General features: G+C 36.3%; 1 protein-coding gene across 1 annotated transcript in view; it reads left to right on the plus strand.

The window, feature by feature from the left end:
- Window positions 1–8,878: 8,878 nt before the first annotated feature.
- Window positions 8,879–13,758, plus strand: part of LOC149085275 (sugar phosphate exchanger 3-like) — a 75,656-nt gene continuing 70,776 nt past the window's right edge. Inside the window, exon 1 of the mRNA XM_089233195.1 lies at window positions 8,879–9,198. Coding sequence (XP_089089321.1) covers window positions 9,062–9,198 — 137 coding nt within the window. The 5' untranslated portion in view covers window positions 8,879–9,061. The remainder of the gene's footprint in view (window positions 9,199–13,758) is intronic.

A 13,758-nucleotide genomic window follows, 5' to 3' on the forward strand; every position in this document is an offset into this window, starting at 1 on the left:
TGATGATAATTTCCAAAATTTTTTGACGAGAGGGAGCTCGTCAAACTCACTGGACGATAATTGGACACAGCTTCTCTACTACCCTTCTTAAATATCGGAACAACATTAGCAAGTTTCCAATCCGATGGGAGGATACCCTCAGCAACACTGCTCCTAATAATCTGTGCGACTGGCCCCCAACAATTCATTAGCACATTCCCCGAGGACCCTGGGATAGATATAATCTGGTCCTGGTGCCTTGCGTGCACATACATTTTTTGATTACGTTGGTCATAGCCACACAATGTTATCTGCCAACCTAGATTCAACTTCCTTTTTACTATCGCTTTCTTCAACGCTCTTCTTTTATCAGTAAACAATGATAGGTCACCTCGTCCACTTTTATACTCTGAATGCTCTTTTCTTTTCAAGAGGAAGTTTACGCATGCTATCCGTGAACCATAGGGGACATGATGTACAAACACACCTTCTTCAAACAATACATTTTTTAGAACATTCAGGACCCATATATACACTCATGTCCATAAATTAAGGATATTTCAGAATCACACGGAAATCGAAATCTAAAGTAAAAATTTCACCTGTAGAATTATCACACACATCTGCAAGAATGATATGCAAATTTCAGGAAGCCACCAGATGATGCCGATAGTACGTCACAATGACGAGAGTGTAAGAGGGGGATATATAAGGAATGGTGGCAATTAAGTAAAATTGTTCACAAGAGTTCTGTAAGGCGCTCAGTGCCATAAGCGAATAGTTATGACACAGAGGACGCATGTGGATGATTTTTTACGTGGTAGAATTATCGGCCGCCTGGAATGTGGGCGTACTCAGATGGAAGTATCCGAGGAACTTGGAATTGCCCAAAGTGTCATCTCTAGGCTTTGGCAACGATTCCAAGATAACGGAAATGTCAGTAGACGTTACAGTACAGGTCGTCCCCGAGTTACAACGCCGAATGAAGACCGGTATTTGGCAGTAACTGCCAAAAGAAGCAGACGGAGCACTGCATCCGACCTGTCTCGTCAGCTATCTGCAGCCACGGGTACTACAGTTTCAAGGTAAACCGTGTACAGACGTTTGGGAGATATTGGTCTATATGTTCGCAGGCCTGTCAGATGTGTTCCGCTCACGGCAACTCACTGTCGGCAGCGATTAGCCTGGAGTAGAGAACATGCAATGTGGACATCGTCACAGTGGGCTTGTGTGATGTTTTCCGACGAGTCCAGGTTTAGCTTGCAGTCTGATTCACGTCGGACTTTCATATGGAGAACGCCAGGTACCCGTTACCACCAAGATAACATCATTGAACGACACCGTTACGGTGGTGCAGCATTGCTCGTTTGGGATGGAATTATACTGGGTTCCAGAACAGATCTGCATGTTGAAACCGGAACCATGAAATCCCAAATTTATCGGGACATCATTCTGGAACACCATGTACGTTTGTTTAGGGGTGCCATGGGCGCAGAATTCGTGTTTATGGATGACAACGTCCGTCCTCACCGAGCAAACATCGTAAACGAATGCCTTGAATCTGAGGATATAACCCGTATGGAATGGCCAGCATTCTCACCTGACTTGAATCCGATAGAGCATGTGTGGGACATGCTTGGCCGACGAGTTGCAGCCCGTCAACCACCTCCTACATGTGTACCGGAACTTCGGAGAGCATTGCTTGCTGAGTGGAGTGATCTTCGCGAAGATCAGATCGATAATTTGATACTCAGCATGCCTAGGCGTTGTAAGGTCTGTATTTCATCGCATGGGAGACATACAATGTATTAACCATCATACCAACCATGTAATAGTAAGTTTTTGTGAAGGAGATATTTTTTACAATTGCTCCAGGGAGCAAAAATCGTAGTTTTTATGAATGGTATCATACATACACCATCGTTTTTGTTCTTTATCTTTTGTTTAATAAATGGGCTTTATGAATAAGTAAGGTTTGTTTTGTTTCTGAACCTTTATTTGCCGGAGCTGGCATTATCCTCAATTTATGGACACGAGTGTGTATATATATATATTCCGACGCTTTGACTTCTAGTGATTCTGATGAATTTATAACAACATTTTTTAATATGTATTCCTTTCAAATGTAGCTTTTCTCCCTTGCCTTGGTCAACGTGCATCTGTGGCTTCCCAGATTGGTCTAACAAAAACCTTCCAAAGCACAGAACAGGTACACATCAATATCACCAGCTCACCGTGACACCCCCCCCCCCATGATGAAGGTTGACGACGCCCTAGGAGCCACGACGCATACTTTGAGAACCACTGCAATAAAGTGTTAGTCTAACGTTCATCGCTGTGATCTACCTTCCGAATTGGGAGTGAGAAATTGGAACCATTTTTTTTGAGGATGAAGCCAGAACGGGACAATTTTTGTGCGGGTGCAGCCAGAACGGGACAATTTTTGTAAGGGTGCAGCCAGAACGACCCAAAACACCACTACTCGAGCTTCTTGCTAATACCTTGTAAACAAAGGAGTTAAAGCACAAAGCAACAGGTTGAAACCCAATTAAAGCTTGCAGTAAAGATAAAAATTAGCACAGAATATGCGAATAAATAATAAAATATACTAGATACAAATAAAGTAACAAAAATTACACAAAATACAAATAAAGTGACAAAAATTACACAAAATACAAATAAAGTGACAAAAATTACACAAAACACAAAAACTCTACACAAAGATGCAGTATGTACGCATACTTGCCAACTACTACGGAATTTCCGTAGTTTCTACGGATTTCTACCATAAAATACAGAACTAGGGCGAATCGTGAAAAACTACGGAAATCTGGTTTTTTTTTAGAAACTTCTTTTGTTGAAGGATTTCTTCGAATTCCATTATCCTATCGAGTACAATAAGGACATCACGCAAAGACCGCATCTCCAAAGAATAAATTTCTCAGGGGTGGCGTTTGTTTTCACAGCTTGTGATGTAATACATAAAATTTTCACAGTCATACTGAACCAAGTCTATTCTTGATTAGAATTTTGATTGCCTCGTTGCTATTTTTCATTATATTAATCATTTTTAAGTCAAAATGAGTTACGATTTTGAGTCTTCTGGAAAGGAATATGTTCCTAATTCATCATATGAATCATCGAATGATAATATTGTCAACGGTAGGTACCTAATATTGCAACTTAGCTGGGGACGTGTTTATAGATGTTAGAATAAGGATTGCATCACATCAGCCACTTCAGACGCTAGAGGCAGACAGACTCCTGGAAACAAAATTGACATTACAGACATTATTGATCACATGAAGTCATTTCCAGGCTATCAAAGTCACTATTACAGGAAAGATAATCCTAATAGAAAGTACCTTCATCCTGATCTTTTGATTCGGAAGATGTATGACATTTATGTAGAGCTGTGCTCCGAGTTGTGCGGCAAAGAATAAGAATAAACCTTTTTTTGTAGTTCGTATCATATCGACCGTGAAAGCGAAACTATTAAAAAATCTTTAGCGCAAAATTTAATTGACACTTTAAACTAACAAGTACAGATACATGTAAATTATGCGATGACATATCCATGAAGCTTTTAACAGAAAATGATGAAATCACTAGAATAAGTCTTGAAACTAAATGAGAGCCCCACTTGCAAAAAGCACAGCAGGAAAGTGTCGAATGACACTTACTGTTATACATTCCACAAAAAGCACTTCCTTTTCCTAAGCTTTCAATATCCGTAGCTTATAATAAACGCAATCTATATGTTTTTAACTTTGGGGTACATTCCTTCAATGATAATGTCGGATACACGCACGTTTGGGATGAAATGGAAGAGAGAAGAGGTTCTGAAGATATTTCTAGCATTGTTGTGAGATACCTGAGAGAAAAGCCTCTAAATATAAGGAACTAATTTCATATTCCGATGCATGTGGTGGCCAAAACCGGTACATCAAAATGTCTCTTACACTAGTTGAAACTGGTCAATAGTACAGACACAGTCAATTGACCTCAAATTCCTGGTGATTAGAACGGAATAATTAAGAATGCAAAGAGGACATGCCCAAAATTTTGATTTACAGAAGTTAAAAATTATGATTTTGCTTCTACCACAGCTTTGGAAGAAGTTGAAAGAAGGACACTGAGGGAGTTTGTTCCAGTTGATTGAATATAGATGGCTGCGAGTTGTGAGAGGTTGTCCTTTCATGTTAATACATCATGTATATTTCAGAATCTTCCAGTGGAGGCAAATACTCGACTCCAAGCTACTTCCTCTAGAATTGATGAAGATGATAATATTTTGTACAGTGATCGATTTACTAAAAATGGTAACATTTTTTATCCATTTTAATTGATTTGTAGTTTAAATATACCTAATGAAAATACTTCAAAATCAAGAATTTTTCATAATATAAAATAAATCTTAATAAAATGTTCTTCACTTACACATTGTAGAATTATATTTTTTCACGTAGAAGCTTCAATTCACAACCATAGTGAACCAAGTCCTCATTATTAAAGAAAGACTACAAATTTACAACAAGAATACTGATTTATTATTTGTAAAAGCAGGGCACTAAAAATGACATTTTTAACTAAACTTTGACATATTTAATTCATTTACATCACTTGAACTGAATTAATTATCTATCAAAAACTTTAAAGCGTTATTATTCATAATGAAGATAAATGGACTTGGTCTACTATGGTTGGGAACCCTTCAAATATTAAGCTAAGAATAGATGTCAAATTAATAACAAATTAATCAATTGACGTAAAAAAGTGCAATTCGTACTAAGATAACTTGCATGACCTAGAGTTTTTTTTTATAAATAAAAGAAAGTTCAAATGTCCCTCCCAGATGGCATTGTAAAATGAAAAACTCGATATCTATATGTATATGAAATTGATTTTCTGAGTGTCTGTCTGTGTGTGTTCTCTACACAAATCTATAATTTCACACCAATCTTTGTGCAATTTTTTACGTGTACCAAACAGGCCCCCAACTTAAACAATAGGCCACTTTAAAAGTTTGTCAGAGCTGGGCTCGATGGGGTCAAAAAACTGTCCAGCAACAACGACTTTTGGAATGTCTATTTTTGTTACTTTGGTTATCAAGCAATGGCTTGTCACTTTTAATGCTCCCGGTATATGAAGAAAACCCGGGCATGCCAGGTATTACTGCTAGTTTGATATAGAATGAAAGATTCACAATTTTTTCTAAAGGTGAAGAAAATTGATTTGAATTCAAAAAAAGCCGCGAGAGAAAAAACATTCGGGGGAGGGGGGAACCTCTTCCCCACCCCGGCGATGAGCATTGCTACTTCGGAGAGGCTTAGTTCCAAGGTTGGCATGTATGTATGTACGACACGATCACAACGAAAATCTTCTAAACTCAGTAACAGACAAACGAAAAATATCAAGATGTCGAGGAAGCTTATTATAAAATTCAGAAAATCTGTCTATCCTTTTCTTTCCTGAGGTACACATATGTGAACCTTTATACGATTTCCTGTTTCTAATTATATCGTAGATAATATTCAATTCCAACCCTTTTCTAGCACATACCTGGTAGTTCAAGCTTCTTATTGGTTCTACTATAATGCAGTTCGTAATGATGTTACCTGAGAAAACAAACGAATGCAAAGGCAGATTGACGAGATCGCGGCGATGAAGCGTACTTGAAAAATTAAGTAATTTTTTATATATTTTCAAGAATTGAATAGTTAAAGATGATATATTTTAAGATAATAAAATATAGGGGCATTCTGAAAATAATTTTTCTAGTTTTTTAGTTTTTGTTAAACGCAGCACATTGAATTGTATTAAGGCCAAGGAAGTGTACATTCGGCGTTGAACGATAAATTTAAGCGTGATAACACTGAAGTATCTCATGTTAGATTTTTTGTATTTCTGTATTGTTTTGAGGGAAAACATTGTTTTCAAAGATGCATATCTATGACGGAAGGGCTTATGTTGGTGAAAAGCATATTACCTTTCTTAAAAGACATTTTTTGATTAATTCTGATAAGGTTTTCACCAGTAATATATTGTTCGCCAGTAATAATGTTTGTACAGATATTGATTATACATAATCATTGTGTGACAAAATTACTTTGAAAAAATAATGACATGAAAATAAAAGTAGTAATTATTATATATATATATGCGCAATAATTCATTAAATCAAATGATTAATTATGATATAATTAAGTAAAGTAATTATAAGTATATGTATGCTATAATTAAGTTAAAAAGTGAATGAGTTTTTTTTCCTGATATTATTGTAATGCCTTTTTAAACAAAAATTCATATACATTGTCCACTTTATTAGTTACTCAAATCAACAGATGGATGCATTTTATTTATTTAAATTTTCAGAGTCCTGATGAAATAGAACCTATTCTGCAACACAGTGATCTTTCAGGTGTTTCTGATGACAGTGACAATGACTGGCCTACAGTTTTTAGTGAGGAAGATGACTCTAACGAATGTGGTTCAGATGATGAAACAGTTGCTGATAAGAGCAGCATGAATAAAAAAGCCAAGGAACTCGTATTGAAAAAAAAAGTTTAAAAAGTTGACATTCATGAGTCTGAGATAGTCATAGCCTCTAATACATCCACGGGAGAAATAGATCTGTGCGATAGATACTTGGCATATTACCGGTGTGTGCTAAGAACAAATAAATGGCCTATTAGAGTTTTCACTCATTTTGTTGATCTTGTTACTTCGAATTGTTGGGCAATGTGTGTTAGGTGTCACAAAAAAAGAATAAGTGCCTATAAGACTTTAATTGAATATAGAATGGTTGTTGTATCAGAGCACTTTGCAAGTATGAGGAAAATATAGTTCCACGTAGAGAAAGACCTCCACTTTTGGATAGCTCTGAAGATGAGGAAGAACCTGAGCGAAAGCAACGAAAAGTTGTTCCCCAACTCATGAAAGATATTCGACTGTATGGAGTGAATGCGGGAAAACCGTTTTACCCGCATTTAATGCTGTTTTTTCCACCCAATTTTCTTCCGTTTTCCGAATTCGAATATGTCAGTGAATATTGCACTTAGAAACGTGGAATTTTTATAGTTGGCAGGAAGAGAGACGAGGCAACAAGTTTCTAATTGGGTTTTGTGGCACACGGGGACTGTATAAAAAGTTAATTCTTTTATTTTAGTAACTATACAACCTCTTAAAACATGAATAACATATCTGAGTACTACACGTTATCTGTAAACGTTTTCTAATTGGTAACACAGTCGATTCCCTTTTTAACAAATACCGTTATAGCGAAAATCTCGTTTGAACGAAAACCTTTTCAAGTCCCCAAATAAGTTTACATAGAAACAATAAAATATATAATCTGGGATTCCTTTACAACGAAATCTCATTATTACGAAGTGATTTCTCCAGTCTCTCGTAAATCGTTATAACGGGATTCGACTGTATATCTCTAGGATCAATGGTTCGCCAGTAAAATGTCATACCCCCGTTTGCTATGCACCCTGTATATTGCTCCATTTGGTAATTAGCACTATGGAATAAAACTAACACATGTTAATTCCTGATGCCTGTTGCGAGTTAATGTCATATAATGTTGTGCTTTAAATTTGTAAATAATAGTCTATATCTAACAATAAATTTCACTATGGTTAAAATATTAAGTGTTTCTACTCATTTGAATCCTGAAGTATACATATGTGTACCTAAAATTTCTTGCCCTTCCCTTCCCCCCCCCCAAATAGTTACAGAAAAATTTTCTTGTCTATTACAGTCTACAAATACCGAAGAAACATATAAAATCGACAAATATATTTTTTAGCTGTTTTTGAAGCCTCGGGTTTGAAGAGGCTATAGTATAGTACATTTAGCAATATTAGTACTAGATGACTTGACGGCAAATAAGCAGTGTGATCTTATATATTGTGGCGCTTAATATATTAAAACTTATTTCGTTTAGAATGGATATGCAATCAATGTGGTTACTCAACTTTTTTGAAGAAAAAAAAATAAGCAAGTACTCTCTGCGTTTTTGTAAACTAATAATATTGAAATTGTTGCGTAGATGAGGGGCAGATAAAATATTGTTATAAGGACAATGTTTTTGAAATATTAATACCCTTGGAAAATTGTTTTAAATGATTTAAAGACTCATAATATGGCAAATGTGAAATGGGTTCCAGATGATTGAACATATTCCAGTTTAGATCTTATAAGGGTATTAAAGAGGGATATTAAAGTATTAATATCATTGATAATCTCTCCAGGGGCGTAGCCAGAAATTTCATTCGGGGGGGACCAAAGTGACAGAACAATGGATTTGGCCTTTTTTCCCCTTTTTTCGGTCATTTTCACACATTTCGGGGTGGGGGACCAGACCCCCAAGTCCCCCCCCCCCCCTCGCTACGCCCTTGAATCTCTCCGTATTCTTTTAAGAACACCAAGTTTTTATGATTCAGAACAAAGATTTCTAATGTGATCGACAAAATTGAAATTGGTACTATAAATAATACCCAATATACCCATACACTTTCATAGCGAATAATGAATTGAACAATTATAAAAATTGCGCTTTCTGAAAAAAATATCGCAAGATTTAATAAAATTGACTGGGTGAAGAAAAATATTTACAAAATATCCCGTTCTCTCGTTATAAAACAGGATGCATGGTCAATGTGTATAAATCATGAACGAAACAGATGGCGATACCGAAACGTTGTCCTGCTATCAGAAGAAAGTTTAGATGCAGTTTCTTTTTATAGAAATAAGAAATAAATTTTGATTGGTGATTGGTTTCGATACTCTTGCACAAGCGTAAAAAGTTGAATATCCTGTTATCTAACAATCAGCTATCCAATAGGATGAAGCAGGCGGGACCATGGTATTTCGTCATCTTTCGTTAGTTGTCAGTTAAGTTAGATGTCAGTTCAGTGTTGGGTAAGATAGTGAAGAGCAGAGGGCTTTGGAGATTCGCTGATATTCTTTGTTTTTTTTTGTTTTTTTACGTGATCGCGTGTTTAAATTCACTTTTTAGACTCTTTAGTGATATATTTTGAACGGAATTTCAAGAAATCAGTTAGATCTAGAAGATATGGCTTCTCACAGAAGAGCTAATGATGACACCGGTTTGGAAGACAATGAAGATGCACGTGAGAATAGAAGGGAAAAGGACAAACATCCCGAATACACTAAGTATCATATATCGGCATTCATTTTAACGTTCATCAGGTAAGTGTTCGATATGAAGTTGTAATAATAGACAAAAAAATATATATATCGTATGACTTGTTACTAAATGGAAACCCATTTCAGTTGAAGGATCAAAATGTCAACATATCCATATGTGTTGTATATACGGTGTTTGTAAACTGTTTAGAAAAAATTAGAAGGGTGATTGTACAAGACGAACAATATTTACAATGAAACCTATTGTTGCCGTCCACTCAGAGTTTCAGAAAAGAGTAAAGTAAATGATCCTCGGTGTAGTTTCAACAGTGGAAAAAAAGGGACACATAACGGAATCATAATTTCCACGATCCTGTGCAGATCAGTGAACCACTCAAAGGAGATGCTCAAAGTGATGTCTAAGAATATCGTTGCGCAGTTCACATGTGCGAATCATAGGCGGAGATTGACTTGGAAGTCTGGGGGGGCAAGGTCATTATTGCTGGGGGGCACGATGATGATGATGTCAATTCATCTATACCATTGTTTCCCAAAGTGGGCAATATCGCCCCCTGGTGGAACAAAAAGTTTGGGAGACTATGATCTATACATTAGATCAGTCGACTACACGTTTGACTGTGGGCCCCCCCCCGTATCTCCGCCCATGCACGATGATGTCAATTCATATATACACATATACATTAGATCAATCGACTCCACTTTTGATGCTGGGGGGGGAGGGGCAATGCCCCCTGTATCTCCGCCCATGCTGCAAATAAAATATTAGCGCACCCTCTCATAGACCCTTGGTGTCATATTGATCATGTTCACTGCAATAATGATTCTTGTGACGAGATCTTCCCCAGTCTACAGGTGTCTTGAACACCAATGCTTTAACACACTCCCACATGAAGTCCAATGGATTTAGGTCTGAGTGAGCATGGAGAAGCCATTTCACACCATGTCCAATCCACCGTTTGGGATACCTGGCATTCAGGACACATCGGGGGGGGGGGGGGCCTAAAGGCCTGCTGGGACTCTATCATGGAAAAACCATGTGTTCCTCAATGTGGTGTGCAAAACAGGGCCCAACTGGGGGGGTCTTGTTCCCCGAGCAATGCACAGCAGATCTCTTAAGTGATCTGTAAATGTGCTGCGAGTCACTTAACACTAGAAAAATGGATGGGGTCTGTGTGACCCCCCTGTGCACTCTTCCTACTCCCATATCTCAAATAAGAATAAATCGTATGCTTAAAATTTTTTTGACTTCCTGTATTATTATATTCTTAGTGTACACCAGTTTTTTTCATTATCCTCCTTAGCAACGAGATACGAACGAACATACTTAGAAAGATGGGAGGGGGATCGCATTGACCCTCCCATTATATTTTAGAACAAATTCATGGTATAATACTACCAACATTGTTAAAAAATTGGTTTTTTCCAAAATTCATGGTCAAAATTATTCTGATAGCATATCAGATGCTATCATATATATATATATATATATATGAGCACAAATATTTTAAATCAGATTAAAGAACTTTATTAAAACAAAACATAAAAAATTACCAAATAATATATATTGTATATATATACACACACACAGTACATCTTTATGCATCTAATACGGCATAATCCCCATTCGTGAGATTTTTTTTACATCCATTGTTATCTGTGGGTGTCAGTCAGCAAGTGTTTCAGCTTTTGTTGTCAAGTATTTTTGTCATTTTGTCTGCTGAATTGCTTGTTCCGCAAAGTAAAAGTATCGATGTGCTTATTATTGCTGTAAAGATGACAAAAAGGCTCAGATTCACCAGAGATAACTTTTCAGAAGTTGGAAAAGATTGGGTAAGAAAAACCCAGAAGCAGTGGTGGTAATGTTGAGAATTCAGAGGAGAATGAAAACTATCCCAGGAAAAACCTTTGTGAAGTAAGCAACAGTATTGATGATGGATGTGTGAATCAGAATGAAATCATGTGTCCATCAATGCCTCAGCTAATGCAAAATGAAATAAGATTAGATGAAATGAACGCAATTCACATTGAAGCCTCTAATGAAAACCTTGTCCTACACTCAAACGTCAACTTCATGCCATAAATATCTGAGATGTCAATAATATCCCATCAATCAGTAGCGGAAAAAACTACTGCAGATGAAAATGTACGAAATATCATGGGGGGGGGGGGGCACTTCCTCTTCAATAAAACGTCAAGGATTCCAAATTATTTTACAAGAAACTCATTGCTTACAGATACATATTCCACATCACTGGAATTATGTGAATTTTTTTCAAATTTAAATCAACAAGCTTGGTTGAAATCCTTCGGAAAGAACATCGTCAGGTGCTTCCAACTGCAAAAAAAACTAAAGCGAGATTGCACTCATTGATCATTTTCAAAACCTAAAGGCCATTGTAACACTGAAATGCTATCTGTAATATAGAAAATACAAATCCCCAGTCTCGAGTTTCCTCAACAGTGACACATACATTAAGACAGGTTGTTTGCACAGAATGCTATAAAAAGTAAATAATAATAAAAATATATTAATAGATAAATGGTTTCACCCACAAATTTTCCATGTTATAGCCCTACTCTATCATAAAAATACATCATGCTCTAAAAAATATTAAAATGTTCAAAAATAGCCGGAAAAAGATATGGGGTTACACAGTCCCCCTGTCCCTTTCTAGTGTTAACGGCTGCAACTAGATGCTTGGTCAGCCAGGGCAAGCACACATATTGCTGCCCCCTCTGGTCTGGCGCCCGGGGCACCAGACTCACCAGATCCTCTCTAGTTGTGGCCTTGTCAATTAATCAATTATTGTAATATTAGTGGCAATATAATTATAGGCTACGTTCAAATGCAATCAATTATATAATTGACAGCAGTATCAATTACAGAACCGATTATTTTACACATTACATTTTTATGTCACAAATTTTAGTTTTTTTCCCCCCAGAAATATAATGGCCACATTTTCACGGCCCCATTAGTGGCAGTTATTGGGAGTTTTTACTGTATATTCATGTGAATAAAATAAATTAGGGGAAGATAATGGGCATATGGTGCAGCAGGGCCGTCATTTCAACTTTTTCCAGGGGGGCAAAGAACATGTACTCTGTATATATATATATATATATATGTGCATATATATATATATACCCCATTTTTAGTGTATTTTCAAAAGCCGGAGGGGCCCCCAAATGACGAGCCTGTGGTGCGGTAGACAAGACACACTGGACCACCCCTTCAAAATTTATATGTTTTATGTATTTTGGTCCTTGGCTTTTTATTTATGATAATGTCAAGTTTGAAAATCAAGTGATTAAAGCCTGATTTTTGGGCCAACTGTACCTCATCATCCCATAAATTTTTCACAGAAATCATCCACATAATTTTATAACAATTTTTTAAAATTTTTAGGTTGAAATTTTTTTTAGAAATATATATTTTTTTTGCATGCAATTTTTTTTCCCTCAAAGCTGATGATCGCCTGATGAACAAAAACTAGACATGTAATGAAAACACAAGAAAAATTTCTAAGAGAGAAAGGAGAAATAAAGCTTATATTTCATTTAACATTCATTGAATTTCTTGAAGACGCCAACTTCAAACTCATTGAAGTGAAATTGTGATTTTAAAAAATTATCAATTTCTCGGAGGTTCGTCGCAGAGCTGCTCACAGGACACTTTAAAAACCATCAAACTGAAAAGAGTAGAAGAGGGAAAATAAAATGTGCAGCCAAATTAGGGATAGTAAGCCAACCACTGCAACTCCACCAACGACAGTTACTTGGTGTCATGTTTGCACGTGCTGCTTGAAAGAAATGAATAGCTTGCCTTCTCTATAATATATATCTTCTAAGATTTCTACAGAGCTCCCATTTGTACTACTTTTCAGTAAAATGTTCTACTTTCTAGTTTTTGTCTTACTTTTCCTACCTTTTTACCTAATCCTATCAATAAAATTTATGTAACTGATTTTAATGGAGGAGAGAATCATCCATATATTGCCAAATAATACAGATGTACTTAATTGCTACTACATCTGTAGCTGATTCATTCTCGTCTTCGCCATCGTGGGGACCGGATATGCTTTTAATGCTCTCCGCTCACTGACCAATAGCAGCAGTTTTATCCGAAACCACTGCCGGGGGATTACCGAAGGATTATCTGTCACATCAGTGCGTCATTTTATGTCTTTTTCTTCGTCCTTGTTAGTTTTACTTAGCGTATTTTTCATTTTTGGTCATATTCTGCTGTCTCTTTTTATTTTTCTAGCACATCATTGGAGTTGCGAGATAAGTGGTTTTTTATTTAGTCTCAGTTATTTTAATTTTTGTTGTGTATTTTCGATCGACTTAAATTTTTATCTTGCTCTCATTTCATTTTCATTGTATTTTCATCACGCTTGTGTTTCTCCTGCTTTTTTTTATATAAATTTGTGGGTTTTTTGGATGTTAGTGTTAGCAAACAGTGTATACTTTTTCCCGGGTACTCTTAGTAATTATTTCTTCCCCATTTTGGCCCATTGTTTTAGTGTTAGTGAATAGAGATAGTTAGCTGATAAGTATATATATCTAATAAGTATAAATTGTACTTTATAGCTTAATACT

This window comes from Pholcus phalangioides, unplaced genomic scaffold (assembly GCF_987345545.1).
Source record: "Pholcus phalangioides strain wild (caught in Gottingen) unplaced genomic scaffold, Ppha-v1.0 ptg000007l_1, whole genome shotgun sequence".
NCBI classification, from domain to species: Eukaryota; Metazoa; Arthropoda; class Arachnida; order Araneae; family Pholcidae; genus Pholcus; species Pholcus phalangioides.